Genomic DNA, 25,070 nt, shown 5'->3' with positions numbered 1-25,070 from the left:
ACTCCTAAACTCAAAATTTGACAACATAAGCCTTTAAAACTATTTCTCAAGCAAAACCTCAACTTTTCACAAACTTTTCAAAAATTAACTTTTAGACCCATTAAATGTGACTCGAAAAAACTAACGAGAGGGGTAAAACGATAATTTTATCGAAAATGTCAAAAATGACCTTCAGGATCATTACATATACGATAAAGTTAATCACTTAATTCCTTAATTATACGCATTAGTCACCTTCCTTAATTATACAATGCCTTAATAAAGAGTAAAACCTCAAGTTTATTTCAATTGAGGCTGATGAATACAATTAAAAAATGTGACATGTTTTATATAGTTAATTTATTTACGTAAAAGCATTTAAGAACACACATACATTTTTTTTTCAAAATTAGAGTAAAAAATATCTAATAAAAATATTTTACCATGTATTCAAATGTTCAATTGAAATAAATTATAGTTCTAGTTAGAGTGTGTAAATAAAAATTAATAACAACTTTATGAAAACAGGGCAAACTGCAAAGAATTCTCTTAATTTTTGCATTTTCAACAGAGCTTGAAAGAAGAGAAGTGGACAATATTTACAGCATATGGTACAAACAACTTGTTGTAAAACCTCACCAAAACCCCCATTTGTGTATTTCCGAACCCTAACACCACTATTGTGCTTCCATCTGCAATGGCTTCTCGCTGTCGTGCATTCTCAAGACCAGCAATTAACCTCGTCAAATCCACAATGAACAAACAATCAAGCATACCCACTTCCTCTTTTCACCTTCCTCGCCCATTTCCAACACTCTCAAGGCAAGTCCCCACTCTCCAGTGTATTGAAATTCTTGAATAAAGATTCAATTTTGATAATTGATTTTGATGTTTCAGGCCATTGCCTCAGATGGGTTGTCTTCAATCTTTGCTGCCGCTCCATACTGCTGTCTCTTCAGCTCGACTCACATCTTGCCTTGGTATTGATTCCAAGGGCTCCAGGTCGTTGTCTCAGGGTATGCTCTGCAGTGCCAACCCAGGAGTTTGATATTTTAGAAACTGTATCTGTAAGCAAAACCACTTTTTGGTCATGTTTATGTATCTATTTGCTTTTTCTTTTTGTTAACTTAGTATCAAGATTTTACCTTGGCGGCTGAATCTTTACATATAATTTTCTTTTCATTATGGGTGGTGTCTGATATATTAAGTATCGGTTGACGTAAAGACAGTGGTTAGTGTTTTAGGTTGTCTGGTTGACGCAAGACAGTAGTTATATATACTGATAGGATGTGATGTACATGTTACGAACGATGCCCTCTTGCTGAAGTCTTCTTTGTCCAAGTTCACATTATAGCCAAGGAAATCAGTTGACAATTAGTAATTGTAAGTGATCTCAATTGATCGCTAGTAATATATGGGATCATGAGACTTCAATAAAAATTAAGTAAATTATATTGCTATATGCTTAGATGTCATGGATGTTGGAATTTTGGCCACTGGAAACATCTCATGGGTTATACCAACATCTGTCAGGGATTTAAAACTGTACCAGAGAGCTGCTGGAGGATATAATATTGTATAGGTGGATAGAAATTGAATTGACTTTTACATCTTTGAGTTGACATTGCGGATATTTAATCCTCGTCTTTCACTCCTTTTTAATCTGTCTTGTGTATTCTTGGATAGAGAGGCTGCAGTTGCAGGGACATAAGATAATTAGAACCATATACATCGAGTTTATGCATTAGCATATCTATCACATTGTTTGCAATAGATAAGTCCTTCTATGGTACTGGTAGCTCTAGCTAGTCTAAGTTGGTCATTCAAACTTTTGAAGGACTGCCTCATTTGGACAGCTCTTCACTACTGTGTTTCATCATCTTCTTCACTTGTGAGTAAAGTAAGCACTACGGACCCTGATCATAAATCAATCTTCTTGAAAGAAAATTTACGTAGGCAATATTGGACAAGTTGTACGACAATCTAACTCCAAGTAGAAGACACCAACTAGTAGCACAACATCTGAGAATATTCAAGATCCTTGACCCTAGTAACAGAATAAATCCAATTACCAGTCATGCCATCATTACATTCTGATTGTTACCTAGTCACTTGACTTTGAGAAAATCTTTTAGATAGGTAAGCCAAAATTTTATTAATTTAATGGCATTAAGCTTGTGTTGAATTTGCAAATGGTGGTACGACAAAAACTCAGTTTCTTGATTACGCTAACTTTTGAGGGAACTGAGAAAGTCTAAGAGACCATCTATTTTATTTATATTCTTTTTCTTAACCAAAAGGCCAAGATAGAAAGACAATTGAACTTTAGTTTGTGAATGTTCTTCACTTTTCTCTCAGAATATCTTAAGCTCCTGTGTTCCAATGATCCCTCCCATATACAAGTTGTGATTGTTTCACAAAAACCTTCACCAGTTCTTTCCCTGTCTAACAGGAGTTCCTTGATTGTTCATGGCATAGCTTACCTTATTCTAAAAGTATTCAAGAACAGATGCTGCAGATGATAGATGACTAGGCAGTGCAAAAACAATTAATTGACCTTTCTAACTTCCCTTTCGCATCCGTAATACAGAGGCCTCTCTCTTCTTATGATTTTTTTTTATTGGTTCATAATTAACCATCCAAGAAAAACATGCCATCATGTAAGGAGATTTATACTTCCACAATATCTTCCAATGCCACTTTTCCTGCCGATTAGTGGCATTCAGTATATGTATGTAACATGAACTCACATTACATTTTCAATCTTTCTTGGGATCCAAGCAAGAATATCAATTCTATTAGCTATGGTAAGAGTTGAGAGATTCTTCGTATAAATCCTATTCATCAATCATTGCAAATCCTTCTAAAACTTATATCCCCCAAATTGGCATTCTACATTGATCCACAGCGGCATCAATGTTCTGAGAAAACCAAGCAGATCAGGTATTGCTCCTTTTGTGAGACACTCTTATCCATCAATCACTTCAAAAGAAAGGTTTCCTGCTTTGCCCGCTTTTCTACAAGCGTTTTGCAGTAAACTTGTCCTGTAGCCCCCTAACATGTTTCCTCACACAGCTTCCATCGGTGGAGGATACTGCGCAGGTACTTCGTGACTTATCTTTCCCATGTTTTTCCTCAATCATCTTTTGTTACAATGGCTCTTACCCTGATTATATCTCCAAAGCTATTTGGAGAAAGTTGTTTTAATATGTATCTGGAGGTTCTTATCTTCCAATTCTTCTTCCCCTCCCCCCTATCTGTAAAAATCCAATCTGCTTTCAACAAGTTCGCCACATCAGAGGTTGACACAAGAACACTAATTCTATTGCCTCTAATCCCACACTCTTCTTCCAGCCGGTCGATGTCAGAGAACTTGAGCGAGGGCTACACTATGCATTCAAGATCAAACACCTCATTAAAAAGAAATCCTTGCTTATTTCCTTCCTTTTCCAAGTTAAATTCAGTCTGTTGTAAGTAGATTCTGTCCTCCAGTAGAAAAGTATTAACTAGAAATTTCATCTTGAAGGAGTGAATTGTTCCTTCACGGGTCTAGCCAAGCAGCAACTAAGTGTGGATACTCACCCTTGAGTCAGGTTCTCGCTTTGAATCCCTTAGTTCAATGACATCTTCTGTTATAATCTTTTTCTTCAGCGTATTAATTGGTATTCTATTAATTCCTATCTTGAAATAAATGGTTGAATTAGAGTGGAACAATGCTTAGAAAAAGATTCCTTTTGTTTATAGCTAGTTAACTAGATGGATGTCTCCCTTCTCCTTGTTTCTTCTCTATTAAAAGTCCTTTCTTATTTTAATCGGTCTCTTGTAGTTATCCACTTTAGCAAGGATGGGAAATGAAGATGTATATGTAGGAAAAGTATTCAGGACACTATTAATAAGAACTATCCTGTCTCCAAGGGAGAACTACTGTATCTTCCAATTAGAAAACATTATTTTCACATAGCTACAGTATCCCTTGCCAGATTTCCGTTGCCTTGTTCTCTGCTCATGGGGAAGACCTAAATAAGTGTTTTGAGGCATCCAACACAGCAGCCTAGAGCCTCAACTAGGTTATTCACTGCTTATAACGGCATGAACAGGGAATATGTGGCTCTTAGTTGGGTCAATGTAGACTAGATGAGTGCCAATATCAATAAGATCACCCTTAAATACATTAATTTACACTGTCAGCATCATGAAGTATTTCTGTGTCATTTATATACATGATGCGTGGAACCTATGGAGAGTTTGTTCTCCCCTTATCTGGCATAAACCTTTTTATCTATTCCATTTGCTTTGCTTCTTGCTCAGGTCCTTCATGGTAGAAACAAAAGAGGAGATATTGGGCCCACGTGCCCTTGAACTCTGTATGTATCGGAAATAAAAATCCTTCTAGGGAGCCATTGATTATAACTAAGAATCTGGCGAAAGAGATGCAAAAATAGTCTATTTGATTCATTTTTCACCATAGTATATGGGGTCCTTAATTAAAATAATGGGGAGATCGATGATGACATCACATATTGTATTAGTGTGGGATGGGTGAAATGAAGTCTCGCCTCCGGAGTCTTATGTGATAGAAAGGTGCAGCCAAGACTTAAAAGTATGATCTACATCTACAGTGTGGTGGTTAGACCAATCATATTGTATATGACGAAGTGTTGGCTAGGTAAGAACTTATATGTTCAGAAGATGAAGGTTGCACATATAAAGATGTTGAGGTGGATGTGTGGGCATACTAAGAGAGATAAGATTAGGAATGAAGATATTTGAGTTAAGGTATGAGTGACTTCCATGGTGGACAAGCTGAGGGAAGCGAGGTTTAAATGATTTGGGCATGTAAAGAGGAGAAATGTAGATGCCCTAGTGAGGAGGTGTAAGAGGTCGACAATAGTAGGCATCATGAGAGGTAGAGACATGCTAAAGAAGTATTTGGGGGAGATGATTAGGCAGGACATGACACATCTTGAGCTTACCATGGGCATGATCATAGATAGGAGGGTTTGAGGTTGCAAATTAGGTAGAAGGATAGTTGGTAATTGAGCATTCTCTTTCTTTCCTATGGGATAAGCTTGGTAGTCGTACTTGGACCTTCTTTCTTACTAGTGGTATTAACACTATCCTTTTAATTTCTTGTTATTCAATTTCGGTTATCACATGTGGTGGTGTATGTGCGCTTCGATTATCGCATTATTTTGTTGTCATTACTGTTCATTCCTTTGTATATTGTATACTGCTCTTCATTTCACTTTATTTCTTTGTTGCTACTGCTCTCGTTTCTGCATTTCATTTCCTAACTGCTTAGATATGCTTTATTTTAAGGTGAGGATCTATCGAAAACCTCTTTATCTCTACGAGGTAGAAGTAAGGTCTACGTACAACTACCCTCCTTACACCCCACTTGTGTGATTACACTAGGATAGTTGTTGTTGATCCATTTCTCACTAATACCCATCTCCTTCAGTATATTAATCAAGGCCTATTAATAATAACTAGTGTGCAAGGAGCTCAACTCGCCTCCGGATGATGAGCTAGAGTAATTTATTTCCTCGTTCCACTTCTCAAAAAGTATGGTCAATAAGAGATCTCCAAATTATTTAATACTAGTTTTCGGCGCGTGCGTTGCACGTGAGTTACAAATCACTAGGATACATGATTTTGGAAAATCACATCAATGTTAACTAAATGTGTTCTTTTTGCATAGATTTACAGACATATAGATTTACAGACAAACAATGATATTTTTGTGTAACAATAATATTTTTGAAAAACATATCAATTATTTTGAAAAGAAAAAGAATTAGGTCTCTTAAACTTACAAAGAAAAGAGAACAAACGTGAGGAAAACAAAGTGAAAAAATGATAATGAATTAACGCACCTTTGTGCTCATATATGCACAATGCATCAAATTAATAACATAAGCTCATGAACAAAAAGGATTAATTTTTAATGTTTTGGTTTATCATTCACATCAAACAACATAAAATAAGTTCAATTGAAGAAGTTTCCCTAAAAATTTCAGTTGGATGTTTGGAAAAGGAATAAGTACATTTTTTTGTAGTGTAAGAAGTGCAGGAGTGAGGAAATAAATTGATTTGAAGTGTGAGAGGTATATGTATGTGTTGGGGGTGGGAGGGTGGGTGGGTGGGGTGATTAGGTCTTTGGTCTAGTGGAAAGACCACAACTCGTGATGAGTAAGTTCGGCACATGTTAGAGGTTTGAATCATGCCGCAGACAGTAGCCTGGTAGAGAGGTGTGCCCATTGTCTATCGAGTTCCGAACGTCGTGTGCTCACAGGTGCTTGGGAATTTCTCCATTATCAAATACAAATATGTATGTGGGTGGGGGTGGGGGTGGTGCTTAGGGCTTTGGTCTAGTGGAAAGAGCACAACACGTGATGAAGAGCTAGGCACATGTTAGATGTTTGAATCACGCCACAAAGAGTAACCTGGTAGAGAGGTGTGCCCATTGTCTATCAAGTCTTGAACGTGTACCCACAGGTCCTCATGAATTTCTCTATTATCAACATGTGTTCTTATAGACTATTGTTACCACCACCACCAACCACAACATACTTAGTATGGTTTCACAAGTGGGGCATGAGGAGGATGGGGTGTATGTAAATCTTACCCCTACCTTTGCAGGGTAGAGAAACTGTTTTTGATAGACCCTCGACTTATAAATTATTATTACTATTCTAAAAAAAGAACTTTTAAGGAAATTTTAGAAGTCCTTAGATTTGTAAAGAAGGGTCCTAGAAACGTCGAGCTTACAATAACGTAAGGGGTTGTTTGGTTTGAAGATAAGTTATGCAAGGATTAATAATGTAGATATTGTAATGTAAGGAATAGTGTTGCAGGATTATTTCTTGTTTAATGTTTAGTTTGATTTATTACATACTAATACAACAACAACAACAACAACAACAACATGCCCAATGAATCTCACTAAGTGGGGTCTGGGGAGGGTAGAGTGTACGCAGACCTTACCACTACCTCGAGGAGGTAGAGAGGCATTTATTACATACTAATATGTAATGTATAATTTAAAATATTTGTTACTTAAACAAAATAAATTTTGAGGGTCAATTTTATTATCATAGCATTTTTAATTCATGTATTACTATTACTATCTTATTCCACCTTCTCTCCTGGTTTATATAATAAATAGATTTCCACATATCTTATGCATGTACTATTTATGAGGAAAACAAAAAAGAGCAACAAAACATTGTATTAGTTAATGCTGATTTTTATGTGGAGATTAATCTCATTAAATCTCAACCAAACATTGTATAAATTTATGCTGATTTTTTTGTGGGGATTATATCTTCTAAACTTAAACCAAATTACCCCTTAAGCAATTAAAGGATATTAGCATATTTGCAAAGCATGCTGGGCATGAGTTCTGTAGATTTAATATTTGTTCCCCATTTTTGTCTTGGTTGAGCTATGCTAGACACTATGTAGTAAGAATTGTTCAAGTCTTTCTCCAAGTATGAAGTCAATATTCACTTGTTTGAGTTCACCTCACGAAAACCTTTCTCGGTGAAGTTTTTTCTACTTTGTCATTAAGGCTGCTGCTACCTTAGATGCTCTCTTGCTTTTCATTTTTGTTGTTAGGTAATTTTAACTTATTTAAATCATATCCAATTGGATACTTTTTTAATTAACATGCTAGGCCCAACTATTAATGTATCTTGAGTCTTAGTTGATCTAATGGCTACCTATCTTGCTCCTTAAGAAAAGAGGCTACCTATCTTGCTATGGCTGAAGACTTTTGAGTGCCTATATTCCTTGAGGTTTCTGCTTTGCATGGCCATTGTGCTATGACTACTCAAAGGATTACTTTATGTGGCTCTTTGGGATACAATATTAAGTGATTTGAACTATGGTCATTATATTGCACGCTAAGTTGCTCAGATTCGGGTGGAGGTGTCCGATATGGGTGCGGATCAAGAGTTTGGATCCTTCATGATCGAAATTTTAATATTTAGGGGTACGGATATGGGTCAGGGATTCAGCCAAAAATAATTCATATATCGAAAAATAGAGTTATATGTCCAAATTATGAAAATATGTGAAAAACTTGCATGATATTCTGAGGAGAAAATATTGATCAAGTGGAGAATCCCTGAAGGAGATAAAAGGGAATAGACTGACATAAAAATTTCTATTTATAAGTTATTCCATTTTCTTCAATTTCACCTTAGCTTTTGTTTTGGTTACAAAAATCATCGTATTTGTCCCAAATTTCTCCATTGATTTTGGTCGGAGTACCCAAAATCAATTGACCAAATCCAATAAGGATCCCACACCACACCCACGCCCACACCCACGTCCTCTCGACACGGGTGCTGTGTTGTTAAAGGCGCGCTTAAGTCCTAAAGCGAGGCTCAAAGCGTGTTGAGCGATTCGCCTCGCTTTATGTGCTTCGGTGTTGTCATCAAGGTTCTAAGACTTTTCCTTGCCAATGAGGCTTTTTTGAAGAGGTGACACTCAATAATTGATATTTCACTTATCATAATATTTTTTTCAATTTCCTTTTTCATATATTTTTTCATTCATATATATATATATACACACACACACACACTCTCTCCCTTTGCACTTTTTTTATTAAAGCCTACGCTTTATTGACGCTTAAAGGCCCAACGGACCTTAAAGCTTTTTTGCACTTTTCGCCTTTGATAACACTGCATCGGTGCGGCACCGAAAGTGAAGACTACAAGCAATTTAGATTGCACGTGTAATGTGTGTTATTTTTGTAATGTTCTGGCCTACTTCATATGCTATTTATTCATGGATAAACATGAAAATGTCATTATAAATTTATGCGTATCATCCTTCTCAAAAAAGTTATGCATATCCTAATGATTCTTTTCTTTTGGGGCCTACAAGGCATTTGATATGATCTTTGACTATAGAATCTAAAAATGTCTCATGGAATAGCATGACAACCATGGTTACCATTGTCTCCTATTCTGCTGTGCTTGGTTATGGCCTCAAGTCAGATGCTTGTTGGCATCAAATTTTCCTGATATCTCGTATCATTCTTTATGACATAGTTATGGTCAATGAGGATCACTATGTTAAGCTGTTAACCATGTCAGTGCAACTTTTGGAAGTTGAAATAAATTTTCTCATTTATCCCATTAACCATGTCATCCTCGCCATGCTTCAAAAGTAATATCATTTTGCTTCTACTTAGCATACCAAACATGGTGGCTAATCAGCTTTCAAGTTGATGTGTGCCCAATAAATCAAGTGCTATGGTTACTTCAAGTAGGTGCTCAGTCATATAGTTGTCATTTATGTCTTACACATGTCAAATCTCTAAGTATTTGTAATGGGGCATAAAAAGCAAAACAATATAGTCCATGAAATGATAACTTGGTTGGATAATAAACATCAAAGTGCTGCTTGATTGGGTTGTTATGATTAATTTGATGTTATTTTTACTTATCGAGTTTAATAGATATTGCTGACTCATGATGTTCTCTTTTACCAGAGTTGGGACTCTCAGTGCCTCGATAAGAGACGACTATTGCTCAAGGAAGAAGAGGGTTGTTTACTAGCTATCACAACTTCTTATCCTTCTATAATTTTCTGCAACCTCTGTTCTTAATCATGTATGATATTGGCAGCATGCAACTTCTGACTTTTGCCTCAATTGCCCTAATTTTTTATTGCTATTTTGTAAGATATTGTCCCTCGATTCATTTAGAAACAATTTTGAAGTAATAATGTTTGTACTCATGCCATACTGCTCAAGCTGACGTCGTTAAAGCAGTGTTACCATGAGCGCATCTCTTCTTTTCTTAATCCATTTTGTTGCGTTGTTTGCGATGGAATGTCTTCAGGGTCTTTATATTATATTTTTTCCCAACCCCGCGAGAGATATCAGGTATTCTTTACAACAACTCTACTTTTCAGCTAAATTTCTTTGATCATTGGTGAAAGTTTTAGCCAGATGGAAAGGCCTAAATACTTTGTTGAAGAAGCTGAATTGCTGAATGATAGTATATTTGTTTAGTAGTTGTGAAAGCGTGAAGTGCATGTGAGGGGGTGGGATGGTTGATGATATTTGTGTCTCCATGTCTCCTATCCTTTTTAAAGGCTCTTTGCCCACTGCCATCTTGTCTCCATGATCAATTGTCACTCTTGCATCCTGGAGTTTTCTTCTTCAAATCCCCCCCCCCCCCCCCCCCAACCTTTATTCCATTTTGTTAGGGAAGAAAGGGGTGTGGGGAGTGGGGGAGAAAAGAGTAAAAATTAGGCCCCTTTTTAGTGTCCTGTACTCATTTATAATTTGGTTTGCCCTACCATCTTTATGGTGTGCCACAATGCATTGTTGTGAAATCATGTAAACACATCTTATCTAGGAAGCAAAGTGAAATGAATCGGTTCTTGGTGCTGCCTTGATGGTTTCACCATACACTGGAATATTCCCCCTTTTTTTGGCAGTTTCCTAATAATAAAGTGTGTTTGGTATGATGAAAGTCATTATCACGATACACATCTTTTGACATCATAAATGAATGTTATGGATGTAGATTTTTAATGTTGAGACATCTTCGATGCGGCTTGACTTTGCGCTAGTATTTTTCCTTAATAATTATGACATACCATTTGAATCACTAAGCTATCATTAATTGATAATTCAAAGGAGAGGATAGGTATTCCTATACAACAACCCATATATAGGTATATATCTGCATAAAGTGGCTGGTGAAAAAAATTAGTTTTTAGAAATTGGTCTAGATTTGAATGGATCATGATCAAAGCTATGTTTTGACCCTGAGCTGTCTTCATAGCTTTGCACTTTGAACCCCTTACCGATTCACTTCATTAGCAGTTTTTACTGTAGGAAGTGACTGAGGCAGAATTTCATGAAGGGGTATCAAAATATAAAGAAATAAATATATAAAAAAGGCAACAAAATAAACTTTACTAGTGAAAACAAAAGGTGGTTACATTATAACTTGACAAGATATGTAATTATAAGTAAAGGGCATGTCATTTTAGTTATTTAAAAATGAAAAAAAAATGGTTGCAGTCAAAATGTATTGTTGTGTTGCTAGCCAGGGTAGAATACAACCCAAAACATCTTTCATGAAAAATATTTTCCTGAGCAAGAACTAAGAAAACGTCCATTCCTTAATGATCTTTTTTTGTGGTCATATAAAAAGGGAGAATGGTGGATAATTTGTAAAAGTTGTGCTTTAGCACTAACTTAGCATAATTAAAAAAGCAGGAGCCAAGTCATTGTCCACAGACGAGATTGTTGTACTGAAAGTCTGAAACAAAGACAAAATCCTCTTCATTCAATGCTGAAATATTCCCCATGCATGGGAGCCCATATATCTATACAAACCCATGGTTGAGCTGGTTGCGCGAAATCAGAATTTTTATGAAAAAATTTAAATATAAATAAATAAATACACCCAAAAAATAATAAAAAATTTCTCCGTTCTATTTTAATAATAATAAGATCTTGCATAACTTTTAAGAAAAATTAATAAGCGGTGCAATTTGACTAATATAACCCTGCTATAAATATTCTTCAATTATTATGAAAATTATTCTCTAATAATGGATTAGTAAATTTATGCATTAAATATCATTGAATGATGTGTTATGTATTGAATGATAGATAAGAAATACCAAAAGTTTAACAAGAAGTAGTCTTGTAACTTTAAAATGACTTTTTTGAAAACTGTAATAATAGAGTAGAGTTGTACTAATAGTTTTTTTCACATTTTAAAATGACTTAATTACTAAGGGTAGAGTTTGAAAAAAATGACTAATTATTTCTTGATTGTTTAAATTGACAACTAATTTGAGATAACTACTTTTACTGTACTTGACAATTAAAATGGGACAGAGAGAGTAATTTATTACTCCTTCCGTCCAACAATACTTGTTCACTATTGACTTTGCACAATTCTTAGGAAACTATAAATAGAATAATAATTTTACCATATCACCCTTTGAATATAATAAATACAATGTCTTGAAAAATGTAATAGAAAAATGACTATTAATTAATAATAAAGATAAATTATCTCTTGATTTCATAAATTGAACAAGTATTATTGGATATCTATTTTTAATATAGTGCACAAATAAAGATGAACAGGGAGTAGTTTCAGAGTGTTGTTGTTACCCTTAAATTTAAGTCATGAATAATTTTAAGATATTACTCACTCTTAAATATTTAAATAAAATATCCCTAGTATCGTTGTACTCCTTCCATCTCAAATTAGATAGGCATTTTCTATTTTACATGATGATTAAGGAATTATTAATAGATTGATTATTTTTACTATTTTGTCCTTTGTTCGTATCAATGCAATACACATAGAGTATAGAAATAGCTAGTATTGAGAATTGTTTACATTCAAAAGGTCATATCAATTGTAGTGGTAAAATATATTTTTTTAATTAATATGAGTATTTAAACTCATAATACTGGTATTAAATGTTGCATAATTTTAGATTTTAAAAAATAATTTGGAAAATAAATAGCAATTAATATTGAGTGTAGAATACAAAAAATAATAATTATCTTTTTTCTAATATATGACAATTCAAAATGAAACTTTATTTTTATAATATTGAATAAGTAAAAGTGAATGGAGAGAGTATTTAACGTTGAAGATTTACCTAAATAATGTCATTACGTGATTGTTGCTCTTACTCTAATTAAGTGAACCATTTTTCAGTATCTTAATTTGCTGGTATTGTCGAGGTATCCCATTAGCTTTGCCCGGCACACGTGCTTATACATTAATCAATTGATTTAATTTGGGTATTCCTGGATAGTTGATTAATGGAAATAAAATTAATTTTTACACAAAATTAATAATAGATGCATAATATATATTGATTTATTAAATTTTATCATTTAATTATTATTAAATAATATTCTTTTTGTTTACTTAGTATTTGCCACTATAATTTTTACTTGTGCACTTAAGCATATCAAAAGAAAAATATCCCCCCCCCCCCCCAATTATCCTTAATATTAATTGGTCATTCCCAAGTTATTTTCCGTATTGAAATTAGAATACATCAATTAATATGAATGTTATAATAAAATATATATTTTATTTATTATATTTTAAAAAAGAATGTAAAGTTAATAGTGGAAAATTAAAAATGAACAAAGGATTTCCTACCTCATAAAATTATTTAATTTAGTTTAATGTAATTAACTACTATACTTCTTATCTCTTCCTTAAATATCTTACTTTTTACTAGCACTCCACTAATTGACAGTAGCAATGAATCAAGTTAATTAATAAGAAGTAATAATCCTATTTTTCTACAACATCTAATTTAGCTTGTCAAAATAACTACTAGTTGAAATCGGAGGTAATAACAATTGACATTTGAAAATATATATGATATCGAGAGGTATATAGTTCCCAAAACTAGACTAGTCTTTCGTGCGAAAGATATAGCTGTTAGCGCATACATACAAAGATCGTGTAATTTGATTTTTTTTGTACTAAAGAAACCAAAGAAAGACTAAATATATAGCTGATAGAACCAAGAACAAGATCTAAATTGATAAGAAAAATTTAAAGACCGTCGAGATTCAAAATATGTGAGTTAAAATTCATCGCCTTTAAGACAATCAATCCAAAGAGCCTATCCTATAATAAATTAAATTCAGCTAAAGAAATAATTAATATATATGTATATATATATATATATATATATATATATATATATATATATAAAAGTTAAACAAGGACCTAGGGATATAGGAGAAAGAGAGGGAGCAAATTTAGAGAGCTTGAATACGAAGTAATAATTGAAATACTTTGAATAATATGTGTTCATTTGTTAGTGAAAGTACAATACTACAATAACCATATATAGGTTCATGCATGTCCCTACTTGTAGATTATGCCTTTCAATCAAATTAGAAAATATTTGACAAGTAAATAGAAATGGAGGAAATATCTCTTGTTTCAATCCAATTAATAACTAACCACCTTCCAATTTTCCTTTCTCTATCTTTTGGTTAAACTAGATATATTGCTCATTTTATTTCAATTTATGTGACACAAATTAAATTTGGAGAATCTATTAAATTTTCTTTTATGTAAATATTTTTATGTTAAATTATTGTGATTTACATTATTTTTTACATAATTTTAGATAATATATGTTCTCCTTTTGTCTCAATATATGTGGCGTTGATAGAATTTTGAGAGTTAACCAAATTTTATATGTCTTTTAAATATTTTAAGTTGTCAATTATTGTAATTTATAATACTTTTTACGTTATTTTCAAATAAAAAATCATGTAATATGCATAAATAATTAACTTAAAATTCAATAACCTAAAAAAAAAATTAATTCAAAATTCATATTTCAAATTCAAATTCCGCTTCGAACTAATGGTATAGCTAATAGCCTTAGACTAGTATCAAATGCAGCACTAATTAACAAAATGTAAAAGAGAATTTAATTGAATAGAAAGAATAAAAATAATAAAAAAGTGCAGGAAGAGGTACTAGAGAGGCATGTGACTACTGATTAAAATTACATTTTACAAAGAAAAAAAAGTGAAATTAGTTGTTTAATTTGATTAGTTGATTCACAGCTGCAAATATTCTTAAGCAATGAGAATCAATTGCTATACCACTGCTGCTGTAACAATTCCTGCAGCAATTATTTTATTTGTATTTGACATAATTTAATTAAATTTTTGACACCATAATGAGAAACAGTGTAAAGAAGCACCAAACACCACGTGGATTACTGTGGTTTGGCAGGCAATTTATTTCAAGTAATTATACTTAAATTATTATTAAACCACAAGGAAATTGGTGGAAAAATACTTGGTAAATTAGTACTTTAGTTAATAATATAAGGTTTGATTCCTATGGATCAGCGAGGCCTAGGATCGCACATACAATATTAATAGCTCACTATAATAAAAATAAATTTTAACAGTAATAAATATGTATATTAATAAAAAAAATGTTATAATTACTAAATTGTCATGGATTTAATATCTTTATAGGCTTTACAGGCATTTACAAAGAGTGCTAAAATATAACTGTCACTAGTAATTGCCACTAAAAAATATATTTGACAGTAATTAAGCTATTGTTGTTAATTACTTGCCGCGAAAGATCATTTTTGATCCAATAGATCCCTAGATCTATTTTAAAATAAGTGGTGTTTTTAATTTGGACACCCCCTTAAAAACTACTTATTCCTAGAAAGTAAAATATATTCTTACAACTAACGCTTATAAATACATTGAAAAAATGTAATTCTTCAATAGTTTCTTGATTATGTAAAACTGATCTCTTTATTTAAATATGAGTAAAATTGGAAGAACATCATTAATGCGTTCTTGATAATATGAAACACCACTTATTTTAAAATGGAGGGAGTAAACACCTCCTTTCTCTCTCTCTCCAAGAAAAATTACTTAAATAATAAATGAATTCCCAAATTTCATGTATTCGAAGTACTAAGTTCACTTTCATTAATTTTTTTCAAAGTTCAAATTTTTTGGAGGGGTGGGGGTTTGTTTATCGGGAATTTCATTCAAAACTTATAACACTTCTCCTTCTGATCTTGTAGCACTAGACAACATTGAGTGGGTGGGGTTGGAGCTAGAGTTATCAAAATGGGCGGGTCCAGCCCAATCCAACCCTTAAATTAAGTGGGGTTGGGCTAAAATTTTTCAGCCCATTTAAGATTGAGACTTTTTAGCCTGGCTCATAGGCTCAACCCGCCAGCCTTAGAGACCAGCCCGTGGATCGTGAATTTTAAAAATATTTATTATTATTATATATATATATATATATATATATATATATTAGTTGATGTTTTGTTTTGCAAATCTTCAGCAACTAGACAATTAAAGTTATTATAACTATTAATTTTTAACCTCTTTTACTTTTGTGTTTATGCCTAATTTTTCATTTCTTCTTTCTTGTCTAATATATGAAAAAAATGATTATGTAATGTATGTTGTTCTGATAAATCTTATGAATATTAACTGTTGTATCTTGCCTATTTTGTTGTTTTGTAAGTATTTCACTATAGTATGTGCAATTCATGAACATGCGAATTTTTGATGTATTGACGTTGTGTTCATCAATGTTCGATAGTCTTTTTAAGAGGTCAATATTGTCTATCTTTTGATTGAAGGGTCAACCTGTCCCAACCCGTAGCCCGCTTAGGGCTGAGTTGGGCTGCTATTTTATAGGTCTTTTATTTAAAAGGGCTAGCCCGTCCTAACCCATTTAACTCGCTAACCTTTTAGGATTGGGTTGAGTTGGGTTGGGTCAGCCCATTTTGAAAGCTCTAGTTGAAGCTAAGAATTAAATTTAAATAACAAGAAAGAGGAAGAAAATGGTGCAATAAAAAGAGACTTGTTCTTCAAGAATGCAAATATCGAAAAATTATCTCAAATTTTCTCATAATTAGGACTGATTCAAGATTATATTCAACTGATAAGGGAGGAATTACAAGATATCAATTATTGACTTAAGGAATACAAAACAAAAGATAAGAACAACAACAACATATCTAGTGAAATCCCACAAGTGGGGTTTGGGGAGGATAGAATGTACGCAGACCTTACCACTATCTCATGGACATAGAGAGGTTATTTCCAAAACACTCTCGGCTCAAAAGTATTAGCCCCAAATAAGAGAGGAAAAAACAAAATATATATCATAATGGAAAAAATGAAAAGCGATGCAAATTGTACAAGACAATAACAATAACGCTAGTAAATTAATGTGATGATCGAGAGGCAATAACAACACAACCATATTGGCACGCCTAGATCTACGACCAATCCTAAATCGTCACAAAAAGACATCATGCCAACCCTACTAGCCTTCTATTCCTACTAGCGTTCATATCCTCGTTGATATAGAGTAGCGCCATATCCTGTCTATTCACCTCTATCCAATACTTTTTTGGTCTACCCCTACCCCTCCGCATAACCCTCAATTCCAACCACTCACACCTCCTAATTGGTGCATCAACACCCCTTCTCTGCAATGTCCAAATCATCTCAGTCTCGCTTCTCTCATCTTGTCTGCTACAGAGGCCACTCTCACTTTCTCCCGGATAACCTCATTCCTAATCCCATCACTCCTAGTGTGTCCACTCATCCATCTTAGCATTATCATCTCCGCAACATGCACCTTCTAAACATGCTAGTTCTTGATTGGCCAACACTCCACTACATATAACAACGCCGGTCTAACCACCACTCTGTAGAACTTACCTTTAAGTTTAGGTGGTACATTTTTATCACACAAGACTCCAGAGGCAAGCCTCCATTTCATCCATGCTGCACAAGTTCTCCCATACCCTATTCTTGAGCTCCTGCATAGTTTATATATAAAGGTCTTGATCTAGATGTTTCTTAGTAGCTGATGCAATATCTATAACAGTATTTGGCAGGGGTAGTGGTCCTTTCTTGGTCTTAATTTGGATCGCATACTCATCAGGAATTTTAGGGATTGTTTGTCCCTATTGTTGTGCCTCAATGGTACCTGAGTGGTCCTACAGGTTTCTTACATTACCTCCCCAAGAAGACAAACCTTGTCCTCAAGGTTTAAGTTGGGAAAGTGAAGGATTGCGCCAAAAGATCCTCCCAAGTGGCCTCAGTAGGAGTCATGTCATTTGATCAAGAACTGGGTGATCTGATGTCCTCCCCTCCCCGCTCCCCACGCCCCCGGTGATAATGCAGTTCTCCAAAATTTCTTCATATATGAACATCAAAGAAGAGTCTTGATCAATAATATCAATGGGAGTAATTTATTGATCAGAGATCTATAAACTCTTCTGCAGAAATGAGGAAGACAAGGTGTATTTTGAAAAATGGAAGGTCTAGTGGGTAAGCAACCTCACTGCGTGATGGAGCACCTTAAATGGCACAAAAAACCTTTAATTGAGTTTGATATGGATCTGAAGGAGAAAAAAGAGCTATATATAGGAGTATAATTGAACACACTTAATCTCCAACCTGAAAGTTTGCATTTTGCACTCCTTTTCAAAAATTTGCTTCATACGAACAATGTGCAAATTAGACTACAAGAAGGCCTGTATTTCATATCGATGACAAAGGAACTCAAACTTATCTGTATTAGACGTGCCATCCATGATGTATTGATATAATATTGGGAGAGGGCGACCTAAACAACCTCAAAGGGAGTAATCTTAGAGTTATGTTGGTATGATGCATGTATTCATGGACAAACACTTCTGAAACCCTATGATTAGTGAGTTTGGGGGGGGGGAGGGGCAAGGTAATGAAATAGAAATTTTGATGATTTGTCCAATATTACTAGAATGACTATGCATCCAATAAAAGGTGGGAGACTAATAATGAAATCCTTAGAAATATCCTCAAAATTACAACAGGTATACAAAATGGAAGGAAAAGTCCAACAAAATTTTAAACATGTATTCTTTATTTATTGGCATCCGTCAAAATTTGAGACGAACTACTTGATGTCCTTTCGCATACCCAACCAAAACAAATTGAAGGAAAGCTGGTAAAGAGACTTTTCAATAACAGCATGACCTTCAATTTTTAGAAGAATAAAATTATTTTAAGAGCAACATTTTAGTTCCAAATTCAGGGGATAATCATATGCTTACTAAAGAGAAGTATGCCTCCCTAAAAGGTGAAGTGAGGCAGGCAATCAGGATTATCATTCAATTATTATTAGAGTGGTAGAAAATAGCCACTAGTTTATTTAATTGCTTGAATTTGTTAAAAAAAAATCTATTTTTGTGATAGCCACAGTGAGGGCCTTCAATGCAGAAACTCAAGATAAGGCATCATCAGTTGAATTCAATCTGTAAGCATAAAAAAATAATTAATAAAATATTTGGGTAATAAAAATACTATGTCAAGGGTCTTTTTGTTAGTGTTTGGCCAAATTTCTTTATTAGATCGACTCGCTCTCACATGGTGTTAGGTCATTCTCCTTAACAACTATGGTGTTAACTGTTATCTGCCCCTGGGGTCGGGTTCCTTCATATTTGAGGATGTCCAGTATCTTGTATCTTTTTGAAATTAACATTGGTGTTGCATTGGATTTGTATTAAAACTATATAAGTTTTTTAGAGTTTGGGCCTCTAAGGATTGAGGGTGCACCTTGTATCTGGTCCATTCATGAGTGAATTTCTTTAACATGCTTTAGAAACTCATCCTCGAAAAAATTCGTTTGAACACTTTTTATTCTAGGATTTTCATCATCACGGCTATTTATCTAAATTCAATCCTCAAGGCTTTTTGGGATTTGACCCATGTTCCTTGAGGCAAAACGACAATAGCTAATGGTACTAGAGTTCTTGAATTATTATTATTGAGGAATCATGTCATTTTCTATTTGAATTGGGTCTTCATCTAGTCATGACATGAAAGATATGACATCATCTCCTTTTGTTATGACATTGAGATTTTTATTGATTTCACCAGATTCGAGCCATTACCCCGAGTCTTATCATTACCATTATTTCCATCCTCGGACAAGTCATTAGGGGTCTAGTTCCTTGCAGTTTATTAGTCGTGTCCACCTCTATGAGTGAGGTTCATGTCTTCATTTTCATTCCAATATTTGTAACTAATCAACTGATTTTCACTTAAATTGTTAGCATGAGTCTTTCCTCGAATGTTAGAGATAAGTCAACATTGAATTTTGTTATCGACGGATAGCACGTTTGTAAGATAGTAGAAGTTGAAAAGTCAAGTATAGAGTTGGAATGAAAAATCTCAGAAAATGAGCCTTTTGGGTTCCACGGAGGTCTTTCACGAACCGTACAATGGTTTATGGTACATGGAAAACAACCGTAGAAACCTACCTAAGAGGAATTTGGACAAGTAGCCTTATACGGAAGGTCTTACGATCCATACAAGATTCTATGGACCGTAGATTCAACTATAGAAGAGCCATTGGAAATTGGAAAGGAGGAGAGAGTTCACAAACTCTTTCACGGACCAGAAAAGGAACCATGGTCCGTCAAGGTCTCTCGTGAAAGTGACCAAGAAAAGAGGAAAGGATAGGTGAAGTCCACGATCGGGTCTACAACCCATAGACTTGTTCACGGACCATAAAGTAGTCCATAAAACTCAATCCTCGTAATCTTGAGATGAGTCAACTTCACGAGGCCTTCACAGCTCGTCATGCGTTCGACAACTCGTAAACCCCACCCGTCAAGTTTTCCTTTTCCCCAAGCTTGAACCCTCATTTCTACGGACTACTCTACGGTCCGTGGTGTATTTCATGGACCGTATAAGGTGGTCGTCCAGTGACCCATTCAGTAAATTTTCAAGGGGCATTTTGGTCTTTTTTTATTATATTAATTATGCACTTGGATATTTTGGGGGATTAATTCCTACTATAATTAATTTCTAACCCTCCTAAATTCCCCATTCACTCTTATTCACCTTAAATAAGATCATTTCTCTAGAATTCTTCTCTCAAGTCCATCTTCTCCCTCAAGCAAAGGTTCCAAGGATCTTCTAATTCAAAGAGAATTTAGGATTTTAATTGATCAAGGTATGTGGAAATTCATCCATGGATCCTTTTCATCAGTGGAGTCCCAGGGGTTTTCTAAATCCTCTTTCTATGAATTATCTTCTAACCCTAAGTTTTGATGAAATTTGTATTGTGTCAATTCAATTATGATTTATATCAATGTTAATGATCCAATTACGCATGATTCAAGTTTAATTGCATGTTTTCAAATAATTTTACATGGACCCATGTGTAATATTATTTTCAAGTATGAATTTATGAAATTATGATCATGGATTGATAAAGGATTTATGAATGGCATATGATGATGATGATTTTTGGTTTCAAGTATGAATGAATTATGAAAGGTTTTCTGACAATATGAAGAAGTCATGATTGAGATGCTTAGAAAAGGCAAGTGTCTATATGAATTATGTTATGATCATGATTTTAACGAGTTATTCTTATGACTATTTTACGATGTGAATTGGTATTGATTATTTTATTTCCTAATGTATTTAAGAACTATGATTTATGTATTATGTTGGGAGCTGTGCTTAGTACCGAGTAGACTAGTGGCGATGACCCATGTCTCAAAACTACGTACTATGTAGGTTTAAAAGAGATTAGAGGCAAGTACCCAATCTCAAAGACTAGAGGCGAGTACCCAATTTAGGAATTAGAGGCGAGTACCCAGTTCTCATGATTATAATGCCTTTATATCCTGGCAAGATATATTGTGACCTTTTCGATGGGGGAAATAAATCGAACTCCATATTATAGCTCACATCATTATATGTCAGTTGACGGTCTCTCCCACAATAGTTCATGACATGACTACTTTACATTCTTACTTATGAGTTTTACATTGACCATGTCTTATGATGCTTTTAAAAGGATTTTAAATATGTTTTAAGCTTGGTCATTACACATCATGTTTTATGTCATGCATTGCATATTTCTTACATACTTAGTGCATTTCATGTACTAACGCATACTTTTTTCCTACATTGTCTCATAATATAGGGTCTGACGGTTATCCTTCCGCTCGTGGCTAGATCTTGAGTTACTACATACTTGTTGATGAGTCCTCATGTTTCGAGGACGCGATATTTATGATTTCATTCATGTTCTTATGAATTTTATCCCTTATGTTGGTGAGCCAGGAACTTGTCTTATGCCCCGTCTAGACTAGTAGAGGCATGTTAGATTTTGGCTATGTCTATATTATCCCATTATTCGGAGTTTTAGTCGGTTCCTTTTTTATCATGATATTCATATTGGGACTTATATTTCGCTTTCATATTTTTAGTTCTTATTTCTCACTTACCTTATGTATGTGATATATGCTAAGAGGCTTGATTGGAATCCCTTGAGATTCTAATCGACGTGTCATGCCTAGGGCCTAACTTGGGCCGTGACAACGTTCCTCTCATTAGGAACTATAGTTGATGATTTTTGTTGCAACATAGAGAACAAAGGAAGTTAATGTACTACTAAAAATAATAATAATAATAAAGAAACCACAAACAGAAAATCGACGGACAGGGTGGGTCTAAAATATTAAGAAAAAAAAGATCATGATCGTCGATTTTATTTTTTAAAACTTTTTAATTATAAAATCGACGGATGTCGTTCGATTTTTTTGTTAAAAAAATATAATATTTTTAATTATTTTTTAAAAAATAAAATCGACTCAGTCCTTTAATTGTTTTTTATTTTTTTAATAAAATTCAATCAACAAGGTCGGTGTTTGAAGTTCAAAATTGCAGTTGAATAGTATAAATAAAAATGATAAAAATATGCCATCAAAGAGCATGTGTGGTTGAGTGGTAGAATTATCCAAATTCATAAAAATACCTGGGTTCTATTCTAAGTAGCTAAATTTTTAGTGTAAATTTTTGAAAAATCGATCCTGCCTAGCGATTTATTAAAATTGAAAAAACTTGATGAACAAGATCGGTTGTCCCTCGATTTTAACCGATCATGTTCATTGCACAATCAACCTTGTCCATCAATTTCAGAAAAGCAACGAATAAAAATTGATGATGCACTGTCTGTCAATTTGATATCGATTTTTCTTAAAGGAACAATTTTCTATTGATTTTGACCCTCAATTTTGACCCAGTTTTTAGTGGTGGTAGTGAATTAGTAGGTCAAAACTATACCACAATTGTGCTATCCCTATAATGGAAGCCAAATTATTTATCCTTAAAATGGTACAATTAAATTTATAGACGTAATTCAAGGACACATATTGAGATGTCAAAAATACGTGCTTTGTGTACTATAACTTGTTTAATCAACATGAACAAGAAAAATGAAATGATATGTATGAAATTGAACAAAAGTTATAAAGTAAAATACTAGAATTTGCTTGAGGTCCAGGGTTGATAGTTGATAGCGTCACCAGGCAGAGCTTGATCTTATTAACATTATTTAAATAAGCACTGTCCATAGTTAGTTACACTATATAGTTAGTTAGACTGTGTATAGTTAGTTAGCTACTCTACACTGATTAGTTAAAGTTTGTTAGTAGGTTAGAGTTTGTTAGAATGTTAGAGTTAGTTTAATTAACACTGATTAGTGATAGATCAATTGTGTATAAATAGGACTTCAATCTTCATCAATAAACAAGTCGGTTAATTTCACTTTCTACTGTTTCATTCATCTTCTTCAATTTTCTCTCAATCACTCTCCCATGAATAGAAAGCTAACACTCAACATGGTATCAAAGATTTAGGCACCAATGGAAACCTAGCTGGAGGAGAGAACATCTTGAGATCATTTTTTACTTCTGCAAAATTTAAAAAACTTAAAAATAGTAGAGTGTCGACCTCAATTTACTAGAAAAGTTCAAGAGAAAACAAATCAGTTCACCGGAGAAGATTAGGAAATGGATCGTACAACTGATACATCAGAAACCTCGAGCCAGGAACGACAAATACTAGTTCGAGATCAAATCGACTAATTCACAAATATTCATCCTAGAAATCCCCTGTATTTGCATCCTTCTGACACCCCAAGTAGCATTTTAATCTCTCAACAACTTACTAAAATTGAAAATTATACTGGATGGAGTAATTCTATGATAGTAGCACTATTAGCAAAGAATAAAATTGACTTCATTGATGAACAATATTGTAAGGAATATTACGAAGGAGATCTAGAACATGAGTGGGAGAGATGTAATACTTTTGTGTTGTCATAGATTACTAATTCAATTTCGAAGGAATTGACAAATGGATTGATGTTTTCATATAATGCACATAGCGTATGGAAGGATTTAAAGGAGAGATTTGACAAAATAAATCTAACTAGGATATATCAAATCCATCGATAAATCAGCACTACGAGTCAATGAGCATTCACTATGTCTGAGTACTATTCAAAATTGAGAAATCTCTGGGATGAATATGCATCATTAATTCCTCTACCAACTTATGAGTGTGACAAGTACAGGGTGTATGTTGAACACATGCAGAGACAGAAGCTCATTCATTTCTAATGGGACTCAATGGTAACTTTACTCAGTCAAGGAGTCAAATTCTCATGACAATGCAAGGATCAAGCTTGAATCAAGCATATAACATGATCATGCAGGATGAAAGTCAGAGAATCCAATCCAATGCAATATCAAATTTGTGTTACCTTTACAAAAATTAGAGCTTACTGATCCGACTGCCTTAGCTTCAGTTCAGAACAATAAATTCAAGCAAAGCACAAATAACACAGGTTTATACTGTGATCATTGTCATTTGAGAAACCTCACAAGAGACTATTGTTATAGGATGATTGGATATCTTTCACACTATAATTTTATAAAGAAAAAAGGTATTGATGATAGAAGCAACAAGGGAAAATCTTATGGCAATTACATGTCACAAAATTTTAGGAGAAATAGAAGACCTCAAGTCAATCATGTGAACCATGCAGAGGAATTTGAAGTAAGAAAAGCCAATATCAATGATTCTGATATCCCCTTTTTTCAACTTGTACCAACCTTTACTCCTGATCAGTACAATTATTTGATGAAAATGATAGATAAGGAGACTGCACCTCAGGAAGCTATTGCTAATATGACATGTATACATCATAACTTTTCCTCTACCTACAAAACACTTGATGTTTTTTTTCTTGCAAGTAATGATACACCTCATTGGATTGTGGACACTGGTGCCACTGATCATATGGTGTCTAACTTGGAAATATTACAAAATCCAACTCCTGTTCCTCTCAATTCTAGCAATGTACATTTTACAAATGGCCAAACTACTGCTATTACTCATACTGGCTCCATTTCACTCTTTGATACCAATGACATAAAAAATGTTCTTTATATTCCTGACTTTGCTTATAACCTCTTATCCATTTCCAAACTCAAGACCTTTGCAATGGCAAGGTGAGGGGGTTGGTAAAGAACAAGGAGGTCTCTACATATTCCTATCTACCAAGAAGCCATCATTTGCCACTGCATTCCATTCATCAGTCTCTTCATCAAGTTCATCACATCAGACAGATTTTTCTATTTGGCATATCAGACTTGGTCATGCTCCTATTTTC

The 25,070-nt window shown here is 33.9% G+C and overlaps 1 protein-coding gene across 2 annotated transcripts; it reads left to right on the top strand.

Annotated features, from left to right (window-relative positions):
• Window positions 1-563: 563 nt before the first annotated feature.
• LOC129889299 (protein NONRESPONDING TO OXYLIPINS 2, mitochondrial) lies at window positions 564-9,825 on the top strand. Of its 2 annotated transcripts, XM_055964548.1 has the most exons (3): window positions 564-801; window positions 877-995; window positions 9,488-9,825. In XM_055964548.1, exons 1-3 carry the CDS (start codon window positions 677-679, stop codon window positions 9,511-9,513), a joined length of 270 nt encoding a protein of 89 aa, XP_055820523.1. In that variant the 5' UTR covers window positions 564-676; the 3' UTR covers window positions 9,514-9,825. The 2 variants fall into 2 exon arrangements, with proteins under 2 accessions (XP_055820523.1, XP_055820521.1); XM_055964546.1 differs by lacking the exon at window positions 9,488-9,825 and having other exon boundaries at window positions 877-1,045.
• The last annotated feature ends 15,245 nt before the right edge of the window (window positions 9,826-25,070 follow it).

This window comes from Solanum dulcamara, chromosome 5, assembly GCF_947179165.1.
Source record: "Solanum dulcamara chromosome 5, daSolDulc1.2, whole genome shotgun sequence".
NCBI classification, from domain to species: Eukaryota; Viridiplantae; Streptophyta; class Magnoliopsida; order Solanales; family Solanaceae; genus Solanum; species Solanum dulcamara.
Note: the sequence above shows the minus strand (reverse complement) of the source record. Positions and strands in the feature narration are given on the sequence as shown.